The sequence below is a fragment of the Protopterus annectens genome, chromosome 3.part0 (assembly GCF_019279795.1).
Source record: "Protopterus annectens isolate FY-2018-M chromosome 3.part0, PAN1.0, whole genome shotgun sequence".
NCBI lineage: Eukaryota > Metazoa > Chordata > Ceratodontiformes > Protopteridae > Protopterus > Protopterus annectens.
This window is the reverse complement of record NC_056731.1, coordinates 308,852,040-308,879,555: the sequence shown is the minus strand read 5'-3', so window position 1 is coordinate 308,879,555 and position 27,516 is coordinate 308,852,040. Positions and strand designations below refer to the sequence as shown.

At 39.4% G+C, this 27,516-nt stretch overlaps 1 protein-coding gene across 1 annotated transcript in view; it reads left to right on the top strand.

Moving 5' to 3' along the window:
• The window catches only part of LMBR1 (limb development membrane protein 1), a 1,668,467-nt gene that overhangs the window by 1,284,256 nt on the left and 356,695 nt on the right, over positions 1-27,516 (top strand). Inside the window, exon 12 of the mRNA XM_044065580.1 lies at positions 9,706-9,783. Coding sequence (XP_043921515.1) covers positions 9,706-9,783 — 78 coding nt within the window. The remainder of the gene's footprint in view (positions 1-9,705; positions 9,784-27,516) is intronic.

Sequence of the window (27,516 nt, the reverse complement as noted above, 5' to 3'; positions counted from 1 at the left end):
CTGTTTATTTATTTATTTTTTTTGTGGATGGATGCTCAGAAGTTAATGCAATGTATTTGAGATTGTGCTAAACCATGTCATTGTTACAGGGTAGTTTGCGTTTATAAGTAGCAAAGTTTGTATTTTGTGTTTTAGTGATGTCTTTAACATACTTATATACTGTTTTCATTATAATCCGATTACGACCAGTGCTGCTGTTGGGCATGTTCATTAATAGATCATTGCGCTGTGTAAATTAGTGCCATACATTTCTTTTAACTGCTGTGGTCAAAAGCTAAATCAGGTCTATGGTATCCACTGTGCATTCTCATTCATTTTAGTGTTTTTTGGTTCAGTGAATGTGGTTAACTTTTTTTGTCTTGAGAGGTGGGGTGAGGTGGGCATGTTCAGTGGTAAAAATAATGCATTTCATTTTCTACAAGCTGTATTAATGTTAGTTTTCAATGGACAAAATGCCCCCTACATTACCTCATTTACTATGTGACCTTTTTCAAACTGTTTGTAATAACTCTTTTTTGCTCCATTCCTCGATTCTTTCACATGCCAATGTTTTTCAAGCCAGTTCTTTCGCATGCCAATGTTTTTTGAGACCGTTCTTTCATGTGTCAGTGTTTTTCAAGCCAGTTCTTTCATGTGCCAATGTTTTTAAGCCAGTTCTTTCGTGTGCCAATGTTTTTCAAGCCAGTTCTTTCGCATGCCAATGTTTTTCGAGCCAGTTCTTTCATGTGCCAATGTTTTTCAAGCCAGTTCTTTCACACGCCAATGTTTTTCGAGCCAGTTCTTTCATGTGCCAATGTTTTTTAAGCCAGTTCTTTCGTGTGCCAATGTTTTTCAAGCCAGTTCTTTCGTGTGCCAATGTTTTTTGAGCCAGTTCTTTCGTGTGCCAATGTTTTTCAAGCCAGTTCTTTCGCATGCCAATGTTTTTCGAGCCAGTTCTTTCATGTGCCAATGTTTTTCAAGCCAGTTCTTTCGCATGCCAATGCTTTTTGAGCCAGTTCTTTCATGTGCCAATGTTTTTTAAGCCAGTTCTTTCGTGTGCCAATGTTTTTCAAGCCAGTTCTTTCGCATGCCAATGTTTTTTGAGCCAGTTCTTTCGTGTACCAATGTTTTTTAAGCCAGTTCATTTGTGCTGTGCAGCAGTATGTTACTGCACCCTACTAACACAGTGTTGGTAAATATGTTGCATATCAGGTACGTACAGATTCAAGCATGAAGAGAGCAGCAGTTTCATCACAGTCAACCAGCAGCAAGAGAATGTGCAAGTGGCAGGACGTTTGGAAAACAGAATTTGACTGGATCGAGAGATGCAATGATGCCAAGCATTCTGCAGGTACTGCAAGAGAGAATTTCTAGTGACCCACGGTGGAAGAAATGATGTTGCACGACATGAGGCAACTGAACAACATAAGACTGCCATTCTTCAAGCTAAATCCACTCACCTGATGACAAAGTGGGCAAGGAATGCAAACCTTGAGGGACCAGAACTTAGGATCATTGCAGCAGAAGCCTCTGAGGTTTTCCATGCTGTTAAGCACAATATTTCCTATAACAGCTTGGACTGTGCAGTAAAGTTGGCCAGCCAGTTGTACAGTGATTCGGACACTGCAAAGAAACTATCTTGTGGCAGAACCAAGGCTGAAGCCATAGTCGAAAATGTTTTGGGACCACACTCATTGGAATGCCTCCTGCATGACCTTCAAAAACCAGGCACTTCATTTGCAATTTCATCAGATGCTTCCAAGGGGAACATAAAATTATTTCCCCTTGTTGTGAGGTATTTTTCTAAAGAAGAAGGGGGTGGTGAATGGCCTTTTGGACTTCTATGAAGACCCTGATGAATCGGCACAGGCTATTTCACAGCAAATTTCCAACATTATGGAAAGGCACTCCTTGCCCTGGAACAGCATTTCATGTTATGGGATTGATAATGCCGGTGTGAACTATGGGAAGAAATCTGGTGTGTATACCAGATTAAAAGAAAAGTGCCCATCACTCCAGAAGGCTAACTGTGTTGCCCATATCATTCACAATGCAGTCAAAAAAGCTGCAGCACAACTACCATACGATGTGTAAGCATTTGTAATGAGACTTTTCAGCCACTTTTCAGGTTCGGCCACAAGGACCAGAGACTTGAAAGACTTCTTTGAGTTTTGTGGCATGGAATTTGAGAGTCTGTTAAGACATGTGCCAACAAGGTGGCTGTCACTACTCCCAGCCATTGAAAGAGTAGTGAAAAATCTCCCAGTGTTCCAGTCCTATTTCCTCTCTGAGAGAGAAGAGGAGACCCCCTGGCAGATATGGCAGTACTTTTCAGCTAATGAACATGGTGAGAATGAATTGCCTACGCTGTACCAGTACTATTTGCACTTTCTCTGTGCTGTTCTTGTTGATTTTAATGAACATATAAGTACATTAGAAAAATCAGCACTTACTGCCATGGAAACTTTTTGTGTAATGGTCTCTCTGAAGCAAAAACTGCAGGCAAGAGCTGAAGGTGCTTTCTTTGGAGGGAAACTTAGGGCACTTATGAGCACATTAGACGGCACTTCTGCTAACAAACTGAAAAGAGACTTCATTGTGTTCTTGGAGACAGCAGTGAAATACCTGGAGCAGTGGTTTGATTATACTGAAAGCAACTACTTGTTTACACTATCTAAATTATCTTTAAATGAGCCCTGTGCCTTCAGTGACTTGCTTAATGTGACCACTGCCCCGAGTCTGCAGGATGTAGATGAAAATTATGTTTTTATGGACTACTTGGCAATTAGGCCGTCTCTTGAACAGTTATGTAACACAAGCTTGACCCCAGGAGAGAAGTGGCTGAAGCTTTTCAAAGAAGGGCCTGAACTGACTACACTATATCCGGTAATTGCTAAGGTTTTATCTATACCGACCTCAAATGCATTTGCAGAAAGAGTTTTTTCTTTGGTGAAAGGTAAATGGACAGATGTGCGAAACCGATGTAGTGTGGACTTGTTAAAAGCTGAACTAATGATGAGTGTAAATTACCGGATGAAATGTGACTTTTACTCAAATATTGTTTCAAATCGGGCCCTTCTTCAAGCCATAAAATCAAATTCAAAATACACTTTTAAAAAAAGTGATTTAGTGTACTAGTGTGAGGTATAAAGTACTAGGGTGCAGTTTGTAATTTTGTGTTTTTCTTTGTTTAGCATTAATTTGCTAGGGTGCAGTATGTAGTACTAGGGTATGTCGTTTTGTGTTTTTTCTTTGCTTTAGCTTTAATTGACAATAAAAAGTCTTAATTTTATACTTGGCTTGTATGTGGTATGTAGATTTTTTTAAGTTTTCTTTTTGAATAGAAATGGTTGGTTTATGAATTTTTTAACTTTTTAAATAAACAAGTGTCTGTTTAATGAGTAGTGTGTTTTTTATTCCTTTAAAGTTTATTTATTGTTACAACTGATTAGTGTGCGTTTGCAGTAATAGTTCACTTCATTTAAATGGTTTGAGTTTTCAGTATGCTGTAATGTCACAATGTTGTATCCATAACTAATACTGCAGCTCCTTTAACAACTCTGGTGATGTCGTGGTGGGGGTGTGGCCAGTGTCATGTTGGCCACACCCTTATCCTGTTGACCACACCCCCATGCACCACTTTGCCCTTGTTAAAAGGTGGCAACCCTATTTGGTGAGCATGAAGCATCCTCCTTGCTTTGCTGTCTAATCTATCCAAAACATTTTGGGGCCAGTCAATCACTCTAAAACTAGTGTTAGGACAGGAAGAGCAAATTGGCTTATAGCTTGAATTTTGATCCAAGATGTCAACACTGTTTTCAGGATTAATTAAAGTCTTCTATAATACTCCTTACTAAGTTTTATTCACATTTGTTCATGTTTTATTGTTGATCCTTTATGAATTCCCAAATATTTATACACTCCCTCTTGCTCAAGTTCTGTTATATCACATTCTTTTCCCAAACTGATGTTTTCTTGGTGTTGCAGTTTTCCTGCTTTAAAGGTTGCTTTTGCCATTTATCAAGATCAAATGACATTCTTATATCATCTAAAAAAGTTTTGACTACTTGCAGTTGTGCTTTAGGTTCCTCATGTGATGAGCTATAAAGTTTTAAATCATTGACAAAGAGAAGATGAGAGGTCTTTACACTTTGTTGTTTTCTAGGAACCAAATTATAGCCTTGTCCTAAGCTGTTAAGTAGACAGCTTAAAGGGTTAAGGGCAAGATAGAATAGCATCAATGACAGGGAGTCACCCTGGAATATCTCCCTTTGAATTTTTATCTCTGGAATAATAATTTGTCCTATGCTATGGCTTAATTGCAAAGTGGTCTGCCACTGTTTCATGGTCACTCTAATTTAATTGAACAGTGGAGGGTGTGTCTTATACATTTTTAAGCACACTTTTATCCATTAGTGTGGGATACAATCAAATGCTTTTTTGTAGTCAATCCATGCCGTACTTGTATTCTTCCTCTTTTTAGAGTTCTCCATTATGACTTTATTTAGCAGCAGATGATTCTTTGTTCCATATGACTTTCTTTTATTACTCTTTTGTTCTGTTGCCATGATTAAATTGTCTTCTAAGTGACTTAAATGTGAAAGCGCTTACTGGCCGTTTGTATACTTTTTTATGTCTTTGGAATAAAGTTGTTTTTGTGGAGAGGTCGGCTCCGATTGTCGTGTTCGTGCCCTTGAAGTTTTGTAAAACTGAATTGGAAACAGTCATGCACCTTGTTGCTGGTTGCGACATACTAATGGCAGAAGGACTGTATACTGAAAGGCATAATAATGTGGCAAGACAGTTGCACTGGGGAATTGTGCAAACATTATGGCATTGAAGTGGCCTAAAAACACTGGAAACATGAGCCACGAAGTATCATAGAAAATGATGACGTTTATATCACATGGGATCATCCATTGCCAACAGTTCAAAAGATAGATGCTAGAAAACCAGATATAGTGGTTCAAGAAAAGAAGACAAAAGTATCACTGATCATTGAAATTGCCACACCCAGTGACTACACTAACTTCCCTGCAGAGAGAGACAAGTCATAAAATATCAGGATCTGCAGGCAGAAATAAGAGCAATGTGGAAGAAAGATACTCTGTTCCAATAGTAGGAGCAGTGGGGATTATAAAAAATAATCTACAGTCGTATTTAGATATGTTACCAATCCATGTAACCCCGTACGAATTGCAGGAGGAGTCATTACTGGGCACTTTGCGGGTGGTGCGAAGAGCACTTTTGGCTGACATTAAAGGCTAAAACAATACTTATTTCATGAACTTAATTGTACTTTGACTTAGGAATGGGGTCCATTCCCATCATAGTATTAGAAAACCAAAAGACTTGGAGAAATTAAAAGTGGCCACATTATTGACTGTTTATACCTAAGATGCCATGTTGTGAAAATGTATTTAAGCTTGCTTTAATTACCCATGCACACACTAGTCATGCCAATCCAGATTAAAAACTGTTTACACCTGGGGGTAGTCACTTTTGGCTATATATCTATATGTCTATACTTCATTGACCATTTTAATCCCACTAAGCCAGTGGCTCCACAGGAGTGACACAAGATGGCTTTCATACTGACTTGAGGAAATTTATTCAGGACATTTAGGAACTTCCCTTACTCTTTTCACATGCTGCATCTTTTTCTGCCATTTCCAGCCACTTTTTAACTGCGTACAATTCAGAAGTCTGTTTGCGATCAGTTGAATGGATAAATGCATATGCAGTAACACACTAATATATTTCAGTACATTGCAACCAGAAGTATACAGGAATCCACTGTATGCCCATCGCAGTTTCTGGCACTGTACTGACTTGTATACACCTCAGATGTCTGATCTGTGATCAAATAACTGGATGAATTCATAATTAGTGGCCACAGTAATATATTTCAGCTAGGTTCAGTCAGATGCCCACAGTGCAGTCTATTACAGCACAGTATAATGTCCACTATAATATATTTCAGCTCATTGTTATCAAATACATGTAGGTAGTCGACTACAGTCCCTCACTACACATTTACACACAAAACATTAACTTTATCAAACAAGTACTGTCATGCATTCACATAGCCAAAAGGAAACTGTATTAAAAAATACATAATGTGCCATCTTACAGGTTTGCTAGCTGGCTGGAAGTAGTATCTCAAAACAATCTAGACAGAGTGCTAATTAAAAAAGGCTTTTCAATGCTTGCAGAATCTCATATGCAAATACTTTCAATTTTGATTCAGGGTTCTCTGGGCACCAGTCACCTGGGACAACCTGAGCAGGTGGGGAATGCTGTTCACTGCTTTTTTAGCAGATAAAATTGCACCCAATTGAAATATTTTTTCCGACACCTTGAAATGGTTGGAATTCATGCAGTAAGGCATAATTGCCTTATTCTGCATGCAGTCATAGGCATGAATGCTGGGTCGCTGAGGCAGCTGATTGTCTTGTTTTGTTTTTCTTTATTGAGATAGGCATTCCAAGTGCCAAAATGGAGAAGTTGACTGTTTTTAAGGAAAAAAATAAAACACAAAAATTTTTTTTTTGAGGGCTGCAACCCGGCCAACCCTGCAAAACTATAAATATCATTATCAGTGTAATACAAACAAACCTCAGGTTATACCAGTTAACTTATAGTACTGCTGCTACTGTCATGAGTGAGCAACAGCTAACAAAAAACCTGCACATTTTTAGCTTCGGCAAATCCACATTTTTGCATGCCCTCAGAATGCCAATAGGCCTTATCCCACTCTAACAAATATCATTTATAAATTCAGAGTTTGCAAGGCACTGTGTCCATGGACCATAATCACCTTGCCCCTACCCACCCTCAAAGATCACTTTATGCCTCCAGGAAAACAAAACAAGTCCAGCATGGGATGAATTTACCACCTCTCATTCAGTTGTCATGGCTGTCTTAAAGGAATTGTTTTTTTTTGTTAGCAGTGTTTATTCTTGGCAGTACTGTGGAACATTTTGATATACTGGTAGCACCGTTGATTTTTCCAGTGATAGTGAAGCATTGAGAAGTAAATCTGCCTCTCCAGCATATCAGATTTATTTGCTTTTAAAAAAGAAACATCTTTATTGAATTGTCACTTATGACATACATCATTGGGCGTTTCAGTCATTCAGTACACACACATACACACACACACACGTGTGTGTGTGTGTGTGTGTGTGTGTGTGTGTGTGTTTTTATATATATATATATATATATATCTGAAATACATTGATATGTGGTCATATATTTCTACTGCAGTCTTCCAGTATGGATACTGACAGATACCTCACTGCCTCACCCCTAAGCTTCTAAAGCAGTTCCTTGAAACTGCTTGCAAACTTGGTGCATTATTTTCTCAAGCAATGGTGCTTCTAGTATCTAATGCAACTTTTAAAAAGAACTATACATAATTGTTTTATATTATTTTTAATTTGAATATCTTTTGTTAGACATTCACTTGTAATTTTAGTATCGTCCTGTCAGAGTTCATTGCATGCTATATGTTAAAGAGGCAGTACTGGAAGAGATAATGTGACTATTAATGCAATTAAGCAACTTTCTTATAGTGTATCATATTGCTAAGTTCTTTGTGTTGTTTTAATGATGATTCTCAGTAGTTGAGAATTTTTTTGTTCCAGACTCTGAGCTCCCAACCATCAACCACTTTTACTATGTGTCAGCGTACCTCTCAGCTTCTTAGAGTAAAGAAACCTGTACAAACACTGTAAATAATGTGGACACAAGGGCCCAAAAATAGGGATGATAAGTATCGATCTTATAAACTTAGAAAGTTGAGAGAAGAACAGATTTTGCATTAGCATGAATTTTCGGAAGGGTATGAAGGAAGCCTGAACCTCAAATGTCTGTCATTATTTTCTCATTTTAGAACATAATGATTTGCAGAAAATCACAATTTTATGAGAAACAGACTAAAAATCTGAGGCAAAAATCTGGATAGTTGAGAGGTATTCTGTCGGGAGATTTCCATGTAGCAGAAGGGCTCATGTCAGCAATGGTAGACATTTAAAAGTGTTATTTGAAGCTGTGATTTCAAAGTAGTGTGCATTCGTTGCTTCCCATTTGTGACCTTTGGACTGTGTTAAAGATCAGCCAGTGAATTGCTGTGCTGTCATCTTATAATATTAGGCATGATTCTTCAGTCTGTGGCTGTGGAGACAGATGTACGTGGCTGTAGTTTCTGTCTGCTTCATCTCATGTTGATAACATTTTAGTTTCATATTCAGGGTTTCAGCTGTAACCTTACTGCATGAGCTGCTGTAGTTCTGTTGGTCAGCCAAGTCCCAGAAGATAATGCTGGTAGGTTATGAAGTCACTTACTGAAATTTCAAACAGGATTTGAAAAATGTTACCATTTTTACTTCTAAATGTGATCTCAGTTAAACCAGTGTTACTGACTTCAACAAGATTATCAGCCTTCATTTCATATGGTGACTGCTGGCCTTGACCCGTAGTTTTACCAGACAGTTTACAATATATTCTTTTGAATGTCATGACACTTTTTTCTTTTTTAGATTATGGACCAAATCTGACCCCCCCCCCCCCCCGACTTTCATATGCATGAAAAACACCAATATTGTCAAATTTTTCATTATGTGCCTGGCGCAGAGGATGTAAACCCTGACTGCAAACTAGATGATCTAAGTTTGATTTGTATTTTGAGTGTTGGAGGGGGCCATTGGTGGGATACATGTGAATAAAGAGGTAGTGCCTGTTCACCTGTCAAAGAAGGGAGGGTATGTGAGTGTGCTGAAGTTGTGTCAAGGGTTGTAGGTTATGTTGGAGACTGGAGCTTTGTTCGTGGGGCAGTGATGGAAATGAAGAGTGGAAGGGCAGATGAAATGTTTGTATCATAGAAAAAAGTTTTGTATTAACAATTAAGTGCATTTTCTGACATCTCCCCATGCAGACAAAGGTGGCTCCCTCAAAGCATCACGGCCCAGCCTGTTATGTTAATTTTGTCCAGTACATCAATAGAAAGTTAGGATTCGGCAAGAGAAAATGTATGGCAGCATGAATGGTGCTACAGTCAGAATATCTTTAATCTCCCCTCTGCCTCCTCAAAGCCACTTAAATTCAACCATTCTGCCACTACGGTCAGGGCTGGGGAATCTCCACTCTGGAGAGGTTATACCAAACTTGGACAACAACGGTCGATATGGAGCACTAGTTAGCAGCAGATGGTTCATAAGACGCAAAAAGTATCTTAAAAAGTGTGCATATAAATCCTATGACAGAAATATCAAAAGTTCCATAAAGCTATGAGTCTTGTCTTAATCTGGTCTGTACAGTCTCATTTCTTTGCCAGTTTTAGTAATTACATCAGAAGCATTGCATTTCGTATGAATGTTACACATTTTTCATTATCCAGATAAAATATTTGCATTTGCATTCTTGCAAGAAGTTTTGTATTAACAATTTAAATGCATTTTGTATCATGCATGCAGACCTTATTAAGAAAGACTGCTGTTTTTTTTTTTTTTTTTTTTTTTTTTTGGAAATGCCAGTTTCATCTGCTTTGAAAGATTTCTTTTAGCATGCTTTTCTGCAGGTGTTTTACAAAGCTAGAATGCAGCAAATGTATTGCATACGTTTTAAGTTACAGCAGACTGTACATGGTTGTATTATCATGTTCAGTACTGATTTTTTATTCATTATCTCTTTACTGTTTATTGATGATTTTTATTATTTTTGCAGACAATATCTGTTATCTTGGTTGCTTTAAACATCTTGTATCTCCTGGTTGATGAAACTGCAATGCCTAAAGGATCACAGGTATTGTATAGTGCAATAATGCATAAATATAGTAAATCTTACTGGATTGTAATACAGTGCCTAGACCACCTTTTTAGTACATTAGGTTTGTCTACATCATTTGTAATAATCACTGTAATGTGACCATGTATTAATATATGTCAGTGTTAACAGCTGTGTTAGAAAAAAAAAACACAATAAGTTGTTTATTTCTTCTCCTTTCCTGTCTTATAGGCTTGTAGGTAAGTACTAGGGTACCTGCCCATGTGGTCCATTTTAAGCCTAGCCAATTTCCCTTTTTGTGCTTGAAATAACCTAAACCATTTGGGGTAGGCTGGCCTTACCCATCCCATGGTCGATACTTGTATAGTAACCCTTAATGAGAATAACTGGGATCTACCGTAGATTATTGAAGGGGACCCATGCATGGCATAAAGCATTTAAGAGCTGCCTCTGTCCATTAGTAGTACAGGGAGCAGTCTTAGGGTAAATTTTCTGTTTCACTTGCATAGATATAAGTTGCAATTGCATATGAGCAGGGATGAAATTTATTTTATGTATTTGGGGAGTCTATTCCACAGCACTGGTATTCTCTGCAAGATATACCTGTCTCTCCAAACCATTCTGATGGATGTTGCAGAAGAGGTATTGATCCCTAGACCAAATATTTCTGATGCCATTTGACTTGCTGATGTGCAGTAAACACATCAGTAATGGGTCGGATGCCTTGTATGCCAGACACCGGTCACCTCTTAGCAGTCTGTAGGATACCGAGTGTAGTGACAGGGCTTTGAGTAGGACATATTATTTAGGCCTTGTATCATTTTAGTAAGCCATCTCTGTGGGTGTTCCAGTTGTTGCATATTTCTGAACAGATACATGCCAAAGGGGGGGCATTGTATTCAATGGTTGACCTAATGAGGGCTGATTAAAATGGGACAATGACATCCCTAGATCTAGACATAATTGCTTTGTTTATAAGCTCTGCAGTATAGAAGGACTTTCTTACAACAATAAACACACATTGGCTAAATGTTAGGCCAGTGTCCACATACGTTACCAAATCCCAAACAACTGGGTCATCTCCTAGGGGCTTTTTCTTAATGTGGTGGTTGCCTAAGCTAGATGACTTCCCAAAGGATACAATACTGAATTTTCTGGAATTTAGTTTCAGTCCATGATTTTGGCACCAGTTATTTGTTTGGGACAAACCTTCCTGCAGAATGGCTACATCATGTGGGGATTCAATGATTGCTCCTAGCTTGTATTCATCTGCAAACTGCCAGAGCCCTTTGGCATTGGCTTTTACTTCAGAAAATAGATGCTAAACAGGAAAGGTCCTAGCACAGAACCTTAGGTGTCTGCACTGACGACTGGTCTCTTTGCAAAGCCAACTTCCCCTATTTTGATTTCCTAATCCTATCTGTGGGCCAGTTGTCAATCCAGAGGGTGATGTAGGGGTTTATTCATGGATTATTTAGCTTTTCTACTATGCTTGGGTGGGGAATTGGCAAAATCTTTGGCCAGGTCGAAGTATGCATTGTTTACAGTTTTGCTTTCATTCATTATTTTGGTGACCTTTTCAAAAAAAAAAATCCACCCAACTGAGTAAGCATGATCTTCGCTTTATGAGGTGGGTCTAGTATTTGAAGGGTCCCTATGTCCCGATTGATTAGTTCCATGCTAATTCTCTCTGTGGCTTTGCACATGAGGCTTGTCAGACTTATGAGGCTGTAATTGCCTGGGTCTGTGGTAGGCCCCCCCTCATGCAAGGGAATGACTGCAGCTGTTCTGTATTCATTTTGTAAAAAAAAAAAAATAGTATGGAAGCTGAGATTGAACAGTATTTTTAGGGATGTGGCTATCAGAAATGCTCGGTCTAGGGATCTAAACCTCTTCAAGCAGCTGTATCTGTCTTTCCTACCACTTGCTTAAAACAACAAACCATACCATTCTTTTAACTTCCGATAGAAGAAGCATTATTAGCATCTCAGATAGTTTGTTTAGATATTTCTCACAGATGGCTTTCTCCAAATCCTCTGTCCCAGCTCCATTTCATATATCAAGCGACGTTATAGCTAGAGACTGAAAACTGTCTTCTCATATAGCTTCCTCTCAGGAAAATGTAACTCCCCACTTTCATATTCTAGGAGTATGCAGATTCACTTTAGCTACTCAGACAGGGCCTTGACACCAGCAAATAGATTTGTAAGTTGATATCAAAGCCTTAAATGTTAGGATTTGCTAATACCAGCCCCAACATCAGTAAATGGTTAGAAGTACTATAGATAACATATATTATTTTCTGGTATGCCTTTATCACATGTTGAACAGTCACTCCTGCAGAGTCTCATCCTGTATTTTCTCTTTCTAAATGTGTTGGGAGTCTCCCAAAGGAGTAATTTCGCTGTGAACCATTGAAACTTAAGTCTACATTTTAACTTTTGATGTCTGAAAATTAAATGAAAAATGGTCACTTCCCCCCATCTCCTCTTCCAAATCCTGTAGCATCTCTCACACACTTCTCAAAATATCTTTCTGAGATCATTTCAATAGCACAGTGTCTGTAAAAAAATTAAGTTTGCATTTCATTTCACTTATTTCTCATTCTCTGATTCTTTCCTCCTGCCTAATATACCAAACCAGTGACTCCAAGTAAAAATATATATAGTGAAAAGGGCAAAATTCTTGCTTACTGCTTCAATACACTGAAATGTTCCCAAACAAAAAGCCAGAAATTTGCAGAAAATTGTCTGAGATCAAACAGAAGTCTTTCAATCACTGAATAAATTGCACAGAGAAATAATATGAAGAGGCACAAAACTTAAAAGAACAAGTTTCACTATAATTTTCAGTTAAAATATCATAAAAATGAACACCTTTATACATACCCACTCACACACACACACACACACACACACGTGTGCACATTTATTTATTATATATATATATATATATATATATATATATATATATAATGTATGGTTATGTGATTTACTCTCAAAATGTTGATTGCACATTACCGTTTATTCACATCATTGACCCATTTATGCAGAATCCATACTACTGAATTGCTCAAATGCCAAAGAAAAACACGAGTGGCAAAATTTCTGACCGCTCCACACCTAAAAGCAATTGCTAACATGGATCAAGAAGGGGTGAGATTTTACAGTCCAGGATGTCTGTTTGACTTGTCAGCATTCAGAGTTCGGACTTTGCATAAGTTGATTTGCGGATGTGTGGTTCACAAGTTAGATAGCATACACACACATACGTTCTCAAATTTACAATGGCTTTAAGAATTCTGTACCATACAACTGCCCTATTTTGCATCATACTGAGTTCAGTACTGTGCATATAAAATTGGCATAACTTAATTCTTGAGCTTCACTGAATAGGCAGTAAATTATTTCATTCATTTTTTTGTATTAAGCAAGAAACATCTTTATTAAATTATCCCATATGACATAGGCAATCATACATCTATTTAAATGGAAACAAACCATATTGACATAATTTTATTTGCAAACATGATACTTCACTTATAATATATCAAGTCATTGTCAAGCATTACATATCTCATTCATATCCTACCTTCTTTTAAACCTCATTCCTCCTCTGCATGTACTGATCCCACAATTCACATTTTTTTCTATGTGATTTGCTCCTACCCTTTTCTAAAGATCCAGTTGTTTTATCTCTGTTACAATCTTCGGTACTTCTAGTAATGTTGGTTTAGACTTTGATTTCTCTTTTCTAATAATTGCTTTTTTGACAGCCATCAGAATTAGACTCAGCAAGGCCTTCCTATGATTCTGTATCATAATTTACCACTACTGTCTATATTTTAGCTTCATTAATTTTGTATCCCAAAAAGATTTGAAACAGTGTCAGTATGTTCCACATCGCTGTGATGTCCCTTTCTGGTTTTGGTAGGTATAAAGTAATATCATCTGCAAATAGAGCCAGCTTTTGTTGACTACCATACCAATTATATACTTGAATTTCTGAGTCCCTTATTTTCTTTGCTAGTGGTTCTAAATATAATGCAAATAATAAAGGGGAAAGAGGACACCTCTGCCTGGTTCCTCTGCTCAAGCAGAAATTATCAGAGAAGATCCCACCCACTTTAATTTTCACCTCTGATCCATCATATATCCTTCTAATCAACATTTTTTATCATGGACTGCAAATGCTTCCTATGCTGTTCTCATAAAGTCCAAGTTTACTCTGTCAATACTTTCCCTGTATCAAGACCCACAAACAACAGTGGTATTTTCTTACATTCTGCTTCCCTCTGGATCATCAGTGTTCTTTTAATGTTGTCAAATGTTTGTCTCCCCTCCACAAAACCAGATTGATGTATATCTATCAGTTTTTGCCATTCATGTAGTCATTATAGACATAAACACTTTATAAGCATGGTTTAGTATTGAAGTGGGCCTGTATGAAGTTGGTTCTGATGGATCTTTACCCTCTTTAGGTATTACAGATACCATTGTTTTCTTCCTGGATTTGTTGGTACTGCTCCTCCTCTTAAAAGGAAACCTTCCATATCTCTATCAGTTTTTCCCCTTGTAGCTTCCAAACTTCCACAGGAATACCATCTATTCCTGGGGACTCGCCTGTAGATTGGTTATACATCACCATTTTTATCTCATCTCCTCCTATCCTGTTAGTAATTGAGCCACCTCTAGCTTTAACTGTCATATTTAATTCTTCAATAAACATTTCCATTTGTACCTTTTCTTGATTTCCATATTTCTCTGTTTTATGCAGACTTCCATAGAATTTCCAACATATTTCTAATACTTCTACAGGACCCCTTGTTTATCTTCCTTGTTATAGGCTCCCTAAGCTTGGTAACAGCCCCTTTCTATTTTCTGTTGCCTGAGTGGTTGTGCTAAAAAAGTTTTTGTGCTGTAGAGTTATCAAAAAGCAGTTGCTTAGTAGTGATTTTTCTAAACTCATGCATATTATCTATGTAATCCATTTTTTTCTGTTTAGCATTCTATACTTGCTCCTCTTCTTGTTCTGTGAGATTCCCTGATTTTGTATTGCTTTAACATTTGTCAGTCCTTTTAAATAATTCTTGTTACTTCTTAACCATATCTTCCTTTCTTTTATTCCCACCCTATTTTTAAACTCCACTTTAATTTTATCCCACTCCCTAGCTAAATTTTCAGAAGAAATTTATTTTCTCTCCAATAGCTCCTGACTAATTTTCACTACCAGTTCCTCAAATTCCTCTCTTTTCAACAGTTAGGTGGGAAAGCGCCAGTGTCTCATTTTTATTCAGTTACCCTGTGTTTTTATTTTAGTTATTACTGGCGCATGATCTGAAATTGTTATTGGGTGCATATCAAGACCTTCAATTAAATGCACGTTCCTGTGAAATGTTAATTCTGTCAAGCCTAGTCCAGTTTTTGCATCTTGGGGAGTAATATGTAAATTCACCCTGAACACCTAGTACTGAATTCACATCTTCCTTGCCAAATATTTTCGTAATTTTTTTTTAAGAATTTACCTTCTTTTGTTATTTTTTTCCCCTTCTAGGTGCCCCCCCAGACACATCTTCACTGTTGCAAATCAAATTCCATTCTTCACCTATAAGTAATATTCCTTGCTGAAAGCTGATTATTTCTCACAGAATTTTATTAAGCTCTATTATATAAGTTTTTGGTGGAATATAAATACATGTCAGTGTGATCCTCCTGCCTTATCAGTAGCCCCTTAGGTGCTACAAATCTACCATTATTGTCATTTGTATCCTCTTCTATTGCTATTGGAGCTCCTTTTGCAATTAATATATATACTCCTCTCTTTCTTTCCCTAGGTATTCCCCTGAATAACCATCAAGAAAACTTTTCTTTATCAAATTCACATGTTCAGTTCTTTCCAAGTGTGTCTTCTGTAGCAAAGCTATTTGCACTCTACATTTTAATATAGTTCAGTCCTCTTTCTTTTTTGTATTTATCTGTGAGACCATTAACATTTAAAGACCATACAGAAAGCAGCATATTCTTTAAAAATTATTATCCCCACCTTTTATGTATAACAGCTTTCTAGTTACATATGTAGTTCCAGCTTTGTGTTACATGTATGTACTGTTTGACAGGTTAATCTTTAAACAGCTGTTTCTTGACATCTCCATTTGAGCCTATGTCACATCTTACAGAACTTTTTGTTTATTGAAGACCCTCAAACGAAAAATACAAACACACCCCCAATGCCCCCGTAAAACCTATTAACTTAATAACAATAAGATTATCCATATTAACATGCATGGTACAGCCTGCGGTTTTATTAAATGCTGTCTGGCTTTGTCTTATCTTTATAGCTTTCTCAGATGGGAAATATTTGAATGCTTTTGGAAAAGATTTTCTCCAAGCCATTTATCTTTATCAGATTGTCTGCTACAGACATGAGAACCAAATACAAAACCATTTACTAGAAAAAAGGCCTTATAATAATCAGTATTCTTTTTCATTTACTTGCTTTCTCTTAAAACGTGTTACCAGATTAAGCTAAAAGCCTTAACTTAGTCATTCCCTTATGCAAGAATGAGAAAAAGCACACTATTTTTCCTTTCATCAGTCTCGTTTAACCAGATCTTTTTTTGCAGTGCCTACATTTCTTAAAACTGAACAAGGAGAAAAAAAGAAGGGAGAAAGAAAAAAAAGAGAAAAATAGGTGCACCTCTTCACATTAGTATCCCTATTACACTTAAAAATAAAAAAAAAACATTTACTTTGCAGCATGCCAAGAAAATCATGCGTGATTAAAATAGTACTATTAAGAAAAATGTTTGTTTTACTTGCAGTTAACTTCCTCCCGCCTCTTTCCCTCTCCTGAGTATTTTTCCAAATATTAATGACATGAAGTAGGGCATATATGCTTTAGAGTACCCTACAAGTTTAACAAAGTCCAAAAAAGTCCAGTACTTTCAGATTTTCTTGTTTTGTCCTTTTTCACAAATATAATTATTGCTTTATTTCATTCATTTAAAGCCTGGTATCATGCTTACTTGAACTCATGTTGAGTTCTAGAAATTTGACTGAAATCTGCATTATGTTATAGTGGGATCCTTCATTGCTGTATACGTTGTGAAAATCAATGTTGGAAGTTAATATCATTTTGCATTTTAAAGTTTTTGACTGTAAGCTTTTGCAATTTTCAGATTGTCATGTTGAGTATCACTGAGTGTTATCCATGTCTCAGTAATTTAATTAGTAGATATGTACATGAAATCTTAGTCTTCCAGAGTACTAGCATAGCTGTCAAATTCATGGTTTTCATCTGACTCCAGCATTAGTGTTTGGATGTACTACCTAACTACTTGTATCAGCATCCTTCTCTTAACAGAGCCAAATTGGTCTGCATGTATCAGTGATGGCTTTATGAAACCCGTTCCACCTATATTTCTGTGTATACTTTTTGCAGTAATCAGTGACTATGTATGGGTGGTGGTGGTTTGTTCATGGCTGGCTTGATTTGATCATGAAGGCAAAGTCCATTTGAAAAAAATGTATCACCCTTTATGAGTAGCTTATCAAGTTGACTTGGGTGATCAGTATTCTCTGTTGAGAACATTGAAGATGACCTATAATTAGTAATTATGTGGTAGGCAGTTCTTTGGTGCCAATTACTCTTCTGCCACCTTACTAATGAGTACTATCCCTAAACCTGCCTCCAAGAAGGTCAAGGAGCTGCTTTGGCTTGCATCCAGAGGAAGTCTGTTCCAGACTATTCCAGTCTCTGGGAGTAATGTAAATCTATCTTGCCAGCAGGTCCTGTTTATGTTTTGGTGGAAGTTAAGATCTCTTGAGTGGGTGTTGAGGGTGTTAGTTGTGCAGGGAATCACATAGGACTGGATCCTTCTAGGCTTTGTAAGCAGAGGTCATCTGTCAAGAGTCTGTAAGAAACAGAAAAGAAAGAGGGCACTTTATGGTAGTCTTGATAGAGCAAGGAATGCATCTTAGTGAGCAAATGCAGACTCTGTCAAGCTAGATTACATGATTAGACAAGTACTTACCAAAGGGTCTATTATGAGTCTGATAAAGGAGGATTAGAGAGAGGTGATAACTTCCTTAGATCAGAAAGAAATACTCTTGGTGATTATTTTTACAAGGAAGAAGGATTTTATTGCAACATTTAATACATGGTAATCAAAGGATAATTCATTGTCAGTGAAAGTCTCCACATCTCTAATGACTGAGTCAACTTTCAAGGGGACGTCATCTGCATGGTAGTTGTGTGGGTGCTCAGTTTTGCCTAAGGGCAGAGATATATTTCTTGACATTTAGAATTTGGAAGTCAGATGGGAAGTTAATGAGATCTCCAAGTTTTCACACATCTGCAAACTTGGCCAGCCACAGGCCTTTGATGTCAGCCTTGACATCAGAGAAATAAATATCAAAGAGGAGTTGTCCTAGGATTGATCCCTTGGGGGATACCACCAGAAGCTACTCATTTTGAAGAGTGTGTGCCTTCTGTAGTTAATATAGTTGGGTCTGTCAGTTATCCAGATTGCTATCCAGCAGGTAACCTAGGGTTTTACATTTAGTTTGATTAGCTTGTCAATACTTCCAAAATCTGGGATGGTATAAAAAGCCTTAGCCCTGTCCAGGTAGGCAGTGTGAACCAATTTGCACGAATCTAATTAATCAGTGACATGTTTTGAAGAAGTCCACCAGGTTCAGGAGTCAGGATATACCTTTAACAAACTCCAAACCCACCTGAATCCAGGGTTTGTAGACTAGTTCCATAATGATGATTCCATTGTTTTGCAGATAAGATTAGTGAGGCTTCTAGGTCTATAGATTCCTGGACCAGTAGTGGATCCCCCCCTTGTGGAGTAGGATTAAAACTGCAGTTCTCCATTCCTCTGTCACAAATCTAGTGGAGAGACTAAGTTTGAATGGGCTTGGTAGCAAGTCTAGCAGGCAGTGTCTGATGCTGACCAAAAGGAAGCTTTGCATATATTCAGAACTCATGGAACAAGTAATGTTCTTCGTGTTTCACTGTTGCAGTCATCACACTTGGGTTATCTGCATGCAGGTAGCCCTCAGTCGGCCCGAATACCAGAGTCTTGGGATTTCTGCGTCGGTTGCTGTCGCCTCTTCCATGACGTCAGGTCATCAGGGGTATAAAACATGCAGCTGATGCCATTACATCAGTCTTTCTTGCCAAGAAGGAGCCCAAAGCAGAAGCAGTTCGCAAGTGCCAGTCGGACGCTGCCTGAAATTTTCGTTTTTCGAGTTTCAAACCTGAAGTCTTCTAAAGCTAAGTACCTCATTGGGGATTCTTTTTTCTTGCTCTAACCGATGTCAGAAAACGTTTACAATTGTCTTGCCTGTGGAAAGCAAATAATTCACAGAGATTTTCATTCTTACTGCATCACCTGTTTAGGCCCAGACCACGATGTCTCTTGCTGTCGGTTTTGTGTCTTGTTTAACGCCTGAACCATTTGTCATTGGGCTATTTTTGTAGCTAAATTCTTTCGCTGTCATTCTCCGTATTCCAAAATGGCTTCGGTAAGTCATCCGACTACCGATCTTCCGAAAAAGCTAAAAGACAAAGACAGAGACAGACCTCATAGGTCAAAAACTGTCGACGACTCTTCCATTAAGCTAGTCGCCAGTTAGCCGGTACTCAGTGAGCCATCTTTGCAGCCGCTGATGCCCGCTTCTACAGATTTGCAGGCCTCTGCTGAGACCCATTCGGAGTCCGGTATGCCACGAGATGCTTCTTTGACTATGGAACCTATGGATGTCTCTACCTTGGATGGGTCTGGAACTGCTGTGCAGGCACCAGATTCTGAGGGTGTGTTCCGACCTACCAGTATTCGTATTATACCGACAACTTCATTTTTAACTAAAACTACAGAGTTTCTCAGGCCCAGAGTATGGACTATGCCTAGAAAACCACTGTCCAATGCGCATGCTCAAGCTCCCATGCCACAAAAACAAATGCTTAGAATGGCTGAAGACCTTATTACTCTAATTAGGGGAAGCCAGCCTTCCCCTGCTAAAAGACAAAGAATAGAATTTCCTTCTGATTCTACAGACCAGGAGTCCGATGACTCTAACCTTTCTGATTACCAGGACATACCCTTTTCTACCTATGAGGATTCAGATGCAGAGTAATCCATTCCTCTCTGCCTCCCCTCCAGAGGATTTTTCTTTTGGTGAAATCTTGCATACCTTAAGAGAGCATTTCCGCTGGAAATGCCAGGACTATCCTCAGTCCAAAAAGAGACTCGGGGAATTTTTAGATTTGCCTCAGCACAGGCCTCTAGCTATACCCCCTGTCCTGGATATTGTAGATTATGTCTTCATGGAATCCAGTCTTACTCCTGACACTTTACCACCAGCTCCTAGAAATCCTGACAGGTACTGCAGAGTACCTGACTCTCACAAACTTCTCTTTAAGAATCCTACTGCGGATCCAGAGACCATTTCCCAGGGACCTAAAGGCATTAAGGCTACTACAGCCCAAAACCCCTTCAGACAGGGATTCTAGAGCTGTAGACATATGGGGTAAGAAGGTATATTCCTCTGCAACTCTTGCCACCAGGGCTTTGAATTGCCAGATTCACATGTTGAAGTACCAGCAACATATTATGGAACTAATTAAACAAAAAATGGTGTTACTTTCAGGTTGTGCAGAAAATAAAGATTTACAAGAGTTAATGCATTCTGCAAACCAAGTTAGTAAACATACTTTGCAGTGTGGGTTTGATGCCTTTGAAGCATCTTGCAAGGCTGCTGTCACTGGGTCTGTACTGAGAAGGCATGCTTGGCTGAAGGAACAAGTCTTTCCAGACCATGTCAAAGCAAAATTACTAGCTGCTCCATTAAATCAGGATCGTTTGTTTGGCACAAAAGCAGAAGAAGTTCTTAAAAAGATGGAAGAAAAAGCTAAATCTATGCAAACTGTCAAAGATTTCTTACAGGTGCAGCCACCTAGATTCAGTAGGCATTGGCCTTCAAAGAACTGGTCCTTTCCAGTCGCTCCCAGGCCTTCTCAGGCCCAACCCCAAGGGAAACAGTCTATCAAGACTACAGTCTCAAGGTATGCAGAGATCTAAACAATGGAGTGTTCCCACCTCAAAAACAGGGAGTGGTAAGCCACCCCCTTATGGAAAAAGTTCACAATGACTTTCCAATTATCCTTCCCAGCCATGCCCAAGTACTTGCTCCCCAGGAGGAAAACTCGCCCTTCATGCAGAAAACTGGATGTCCATTACTCAGGACCGATGGGTTCTAAACATTGTATCCCAGGGATGCAGATTCTACTTCCACTCACTGCCAACCCCAAGTGGGTTGCCAGACCTTCCTCCAAACCAGTGGGCAGAGGCTCAAAAGCAAGTACTTTCCCTTCTCCATATCAGGGCTATTCAGCTTGTTCCAGTAGAACAAAGGGGACAAGGTTTCTACTCCTGACTGTTCCTGGTGCCCAGAAAAGAGAGCTTTGGGCGCCCTATCCTGGATCTATCAATTCTCAACACCTTTCTGGTGGTCCCAAAATTCAAAATGCTTACACTGCAACAGCTTCTTCCTATGCTAGCCAAGGATGCCTGGTTAGTCACCCTAGACTTAAAGGAAGCTTATCTGCACATCCTCATAAGGGAGTTTTGCAGGAAATATCTACATTTCAGGGCAGGCTTTATGGGACTGTCAGTTCTCTGCACTTCCCTTTGGCTTATCTACTGCACCCAGAGTATTCACAAAGTGCTTGGCTCCAGCCATTCCATACTGCAGACAGAGAAATATTCATATTTACCCATACTTGAACGATTGCCTGATTCAGGCAGACAGTCAGGACTTGCTACTTCAGCACCTGACATTTGTAAAAAGACTTCTAACTTCACTGGGATACACCATCAATGAAAAGAAATCACAACTGGTGCCCAGCCAACAAATTGTATTCCTGGGAGCAAGCTTGAACACAGCTTTCCATGTGGCATTCCTCACTCCAGAAAAGCAGGTCCATTTGACAAACTATTTCAAACTAATGGCCACCAAAACCCAGGTATCTGCAAGAAAAATACTGCAAGCCACAGGGTTCATGGCCTCATGCATTCTGCTAATTCCATATGCAAGACTGCATATGAGGAAACTTCAGTGGTACTTAAAAGTCTCTGGTGTCAACATTCTCAGGACCTGTAAACAGTGATTCCTATCATACCTTGTCTAAGGGCAGAGTTCCTTTGGTAAACAGTGATTCCTATCATACCTTGTCTAAAGGCAGAGTTCCTTTGGTGGGCAGAGGGATGCAACTACAACAAGGGACTTCCGTTCACTCAACCCCTCACCGCCCAAACCCTGACAACAGACACAGCAGACTATACATGGGGGGCTCACATGGCAGGCAAATGCATTGAAGGCAAATGGAGCCCAGAACAAATTCCCCCTGCATATGAATCAAAAAGAGATGCTAGCTGTTACGGAATGCTCTGACAGCCATCAAATACCTTATCCTTCCAGGACAGCTCCTGATAAAGACAGACAACACCACAGTTATGTGGTACATAAACAAGCAGGGGGGAACTCATTCTTACCCACTCTGCAAGTTAGCCATGGCCCTGTGGAACACCGCCTTGAGCAACCAAGTGCACGTACAAGCTCAATTCCTGCCAGGCAAGCAAAATTCACTGACAGACGACTTAAGCAGAAATCTACTGGACCCTCACAAGTGGAAACTGGAACTCAACTCATTCAATCTTCTAACCCAGAGGTGGGGAACACTGGAGGTGGACCTTTTTGCCTCCCCCCAAAACCACCAATTGAGCAAATTTTGCACCAGGAACCCTCACAGCAGAGCCTGGAAGGTGGATGCCCTATCCTTTACATGGGAAAACCTCTCAATTTATGCCTTTCCTCCTCTGCCCCTCCTCTCAAAAGTACTACTCAAGATCAAACAGGACAGACCAAGGGCAATCCTTATTGCACCAGACTGGCCACGCCAGCACTGGTACCTACTCCTACACAGTCTGACAGCAGTGCCACCCTGGCACCTACATCAGACACCTTCCCTGCTGTCTCAGCAGGAGGGACAGATTTTTGCATCCACAGCCGCAAACCCTAAACCTTGCAGCCTGGCTTATCCCCTGAATACACCACAGCATCCCTCAGCAAACAGGTGCTGGATGTCATCGTTGAGGCCAGAAGGCCTAGTACTAGGAAATCCTATGCTGAAAAGTTGAAAAGATATTGTTCTTGGAGTCAGTCTCAAGGAAAGGACTCAGCTGTGCCCACCTTACCTCAAATCCTTGATTACTTAGCAGAGCTGCTCCACGGAGGCCTATCCTTTTCATCCATTACGATTCATGCTTCTGCCATCTCAATTCTTTAAAATACTGAGCCACCACTCTTTTCTCACAATCTCATCAAACAGTTCCTGAGAGGAGCTAACAATTTAAGGCCCCGTAAGAGAGCTCCCACCCCGGCCTGGGACCTTAACTTTGTACTGGAGAAGCTCACACTTCCCTCTGTTGAACCTGCTGCTTCAGCAGAGTTAAAATTCCTCTCTTGGAAAACAGCCTCACTTCTAGCTTTTACTACAGCAAGAAGAGTGTCTGAGTTACATGCACTAATGGCGGTGGAGCCCTTCATTATTTACCATGCTGACAGGGTTTCCCTCAGGACTAACCCTTCTTTTATGCCAAAGGTGGTATCCACTGTGGCTTTAAACCAATCCATCCATTTGCCAACCTTTTTCCTTAATCCTCAGAATAAAGGGGAAAGGATCCTGCACTCCTTGGATGTGCACAGGCAGCTCAAGTTCTACCTTGAAAGGACTAAGCCTTTCAGAAAATTTGACCAGCTGCTAGTCGGCTTTGCTACAGGGGCAGAGGACAAGGCCATTTCGAAGCAAACCATTTCCAAATGGATAACACTCTGCATCCATTTCTGCTACAAGCACCATGGAAAGCCTACCCCTCAGTGGATCAGAACTCATTCCACTAGAGCTACTTCAACCTCTACAGCATTTCTCATGGGGAGTCAATACCAGGGACATCCTGGAAGCTGCAACCTGGAGTTCTGTACATGCCTTCACCAAGCATTACCACTTGACTATTTTTTCTAAATCCAGAGCTGGATTTGCTACAGCAGTCTTACAAGGCCTGCTAGCCAGCCCTAACACTTCTTGACTGCCTCCACCCTTCCTCAGCTTTGGGAATCAACCCAAGTGTGATGACTGCAACAGTGAAACACAAAGAACATAGTACAGTTGTGTACACTTACCATAAATGTAGATGTTCGAGTGTATTCACTTTTGCAGTCCTGGTTTCCCTCCCTCCAGCCCCCTGGCTTTCTCTATCCTTTCTACCTATCCTCTTTATGGCCATCTTTTATGGCAGGGGTATTTACTTTTTACTGGAGGTGTTCCACACCATGTAATAGCTTCCTGTTTTGGGGGCTCCTGACATCTGGGGCAAGAAAAACTGATGTAATGGCGTCAGCTACGTCAGCTGCATGTTTTATACCTCTGATGACCTGACATCATGGAAGAGGTGACAGTATCCTACACAGAAATCCCAAGACTCTGGTATTCGGACCGACTGAGGGCTACCTGCAGGCAGATAAACCAAATGCGATGACTGCAACAGTGAATACACTCGAACATCTACATTTATGGTAAGTGTACACAACTGTACTTTTTTGGCCTTGACGAGAATATTCAGAACCTACTTGGAGGTGATCTGTGCAGGTGGTGGTTATATGCTAATAACTGGGTAAAATAGAGAGGTAAAGTTAGAGCTGAAATTGTCCACTAATATGTTAACTGTGTTTTCAAGGGACAAGTAGATGTTTTTTTATGTATTAGCTGTGAGCATTGCTGGGCACTTACCTGTAAGGTTTCTGATATAGCTGAAGACGGCTTTGTGGTTATCCTTAGCAGAGGTGCATTTCTCAAGTCATACTTACTTTTGAAAGATTTGATTTTGTTTCTGAGTTCTTTGTTGATCTTTTTGAGTTCATTTGTAGATGGGGTACTAACTTTGTTTTTACAGATTGTGGGTTTCTTCCTTCTATTGTATGGTTTGTTTACTCAAGGGTTCCACCACAGGGGTTTATTCCTGAATTTAGCATTGTATTTATGTCTTATAGAGACTGATGCCTCATGCATACTTTGAAATTGGCATAGAAAGTATCCACATTGTGGCAGTGTGCAAAATGGGAGCATCGAGGTGAGAAGGGAGCTTGGACATCATCAGATAATCAGTTAGCTGCATCAGATTGCCCTAAGAGTAGCCTCTAAAGATAAAAGGGTTTTGTGGTAAGTCAGGCTTTGCCATCTTAGTGAGTGTTACTGATTTGTGATCAAATTTGATCACTGAAATTATAACTGTAGATGTTGAGGAAAGGGTTGCAGTATTGATGAGATCCAGGTCCAGTATTTTTGAACCCTTAGTTAGGACTAGAACCAGTTGGTCTATGGAGCTAGCATTAATGAGTACAGGAATCTTTGTGCATATTTGTTTGAGTTGGTATAGGTTTCTGAACTAATGAGGGGACAGTTGAAGTCTCCTAAGAGAATAGTGTTAGGAACGGTTGTCACTTTTACATATGCCTCATGGGCTGCAGGTGACATGGGGCTATGGTAGTTGGCTCTGATATGATACGGAATTCTATGTACCATGAAAAAAGTATGGAGAAGTTTCAAGGTTGTTGTCTGGGCTTAAGAGTCTGGAGATAAGATGGCTTCTTAGGACTACAGACACTATCATTTTCCGCATTGGGTTTGAAAGATTGATAGACAGTGAAATCCTGCAATGTGGAGGTCCTATCACTGTTGTAAAACCTTGTTTCAGTAACTGTGCAGATGTCTCTATTCTCAGGAGTTAAGAATGCCTGCAGATTGTACCTTTCTATTTAGGCTTCTGTCATTGAAGAGTTTTACTTTTAGATAGTTTGATTGTGGTAGCTATGCACATAATTGTCTAAAAAAGCACTTTTGGGGAGTAAAGATCCTGGCCAAATACAAAAGCAATGAGGAAAGAGGTGCAAGCCATCCCTAGCAAAACAGGGCTTTTGATCAATCACCTCCAAGGCTGATATTTATTGTATCCCCTTAGAATGATACCAATAGCTAAGCCAGATATCTTTTGTCTGTATTGTGGCATCATTTTTGGTGATAATAGCACACTACTCAGTACTAGCTTCACACCAATTCTAGATGCACATTCTGAGAGCTTTATCATGTCTCTTTTCATCTGATCCGAGGTATGTCACAAGTCATTCACTCCCACATGAGCAGTGACCATGTCATATGTGTAATTAGAGTGAAGGGACATGAGAACCCTAGTGAGACTGCAGATCCTGGATCCTGGGAGGCAGCTGTCAGTCACTGAGTCTTTGTTTACTCTGGTGAGTGGTGCATCTGTGTGTCTATCTGTGATGTTACTATATACACTGCCTCATCTTTGCTGCCTTAAGGGCTTTGGCCTGACAGCTGAGTGTTTCCTTTTTTAGTTGTGTGTTCTCTGTGTAATATCTATGTATGTTGTTTTGCCTGTTGGTGGGACATTGAGTGTCCTGTATATGAAACATTCATCTTGGAGGCCTTTTTAAGTACTTAAGTATAAGAAATCTTATTCCTTTGTCTTGGGTGTGGTGGGTATATTTGTGTGAGATGGATGCCAAAACTGACAATGTTCTGGGTATAGTCTACAGTCTTTGAAGAGAGGTTAGTCACTGAGGTTAGTAGATAGTTGCACCTGTCACAAATGGAATAATTAATAAAAGAGGCTCAGCATACCTTCAAACTGTCCCGAATTTGAATGTCCAGGTTATTGCCTCTAATTTTTGGTCTGTTCATCATAAAATGTGTTTTTTTCTGGCAAATCATTGAGAATAGGCAATTATGTTCTTGAACGCAATACTCTGTATTTAGAAGAAATGAAAGTCTTTCCTTCTCAGGGAAAAATTGAAGATGTATGCAACCTTATTGTTCAAATTTCTTCTCTATAGTAACTGCAGGACAATTTCTCGGAGTGCTGTGAGCTGTGCATCATAATTGTTGCTCATGCAGAACTTCTCCCAAGAATGAATCACCGGACGTTGTAAAACATTTGTAATCAGGCCTTTTCATCCTTCAGCAGCTCCAGTTCTGTTTTTCCCATAAAGAAATAATTCCTGTAATGGACATATCCTGTCAACCAATTATTTAAAGCTCAAAGAATTCACATTGAAAAGGAAGCCTGTTGCTTATCCAGCCTGGTTCCAGCCCCAGGGGAGAGGGAATGGAGTGAACACAAAGCTTCTAAAGGGAGTAGCCAGAGAGTCCAGTGCCTAGTGACCTGTGGATATGGAGGTCTGCCACTAGTAAAAATCCTGTAAAAACAAGGTTTCCATTCTGAGGAAGTCTATAAGCCAAAAGCACTTATCTTGGCTGAATAAAAAGTTGACTGATGTCAACGTCTTGTCTGGATTTTTTCTGAAACTCAGCATTATGAGTGGCAGCCTTGTTTTTGCAGGATTTCTGTATCCACCAGTCATTGGGTACCAGTTAATTTAGGGATGGGTACTGGCTACTCCCTTTAGAAGTTCAACCTGTTATTTGATGCGCTTCTTCAGCCACCAAGTTTGTATAAAAGCATTACAACATACTCTTCAAACTGCACTTAACTGAGAGCATACATATTGTGGTCTCCACTGGGAAAAAAAAAAAAAAAAACTTCACATCTGTTTAAAAGAATTGAGAGTGGTTTCCAAAATGATAGCAGCATTCTCTACCATATTT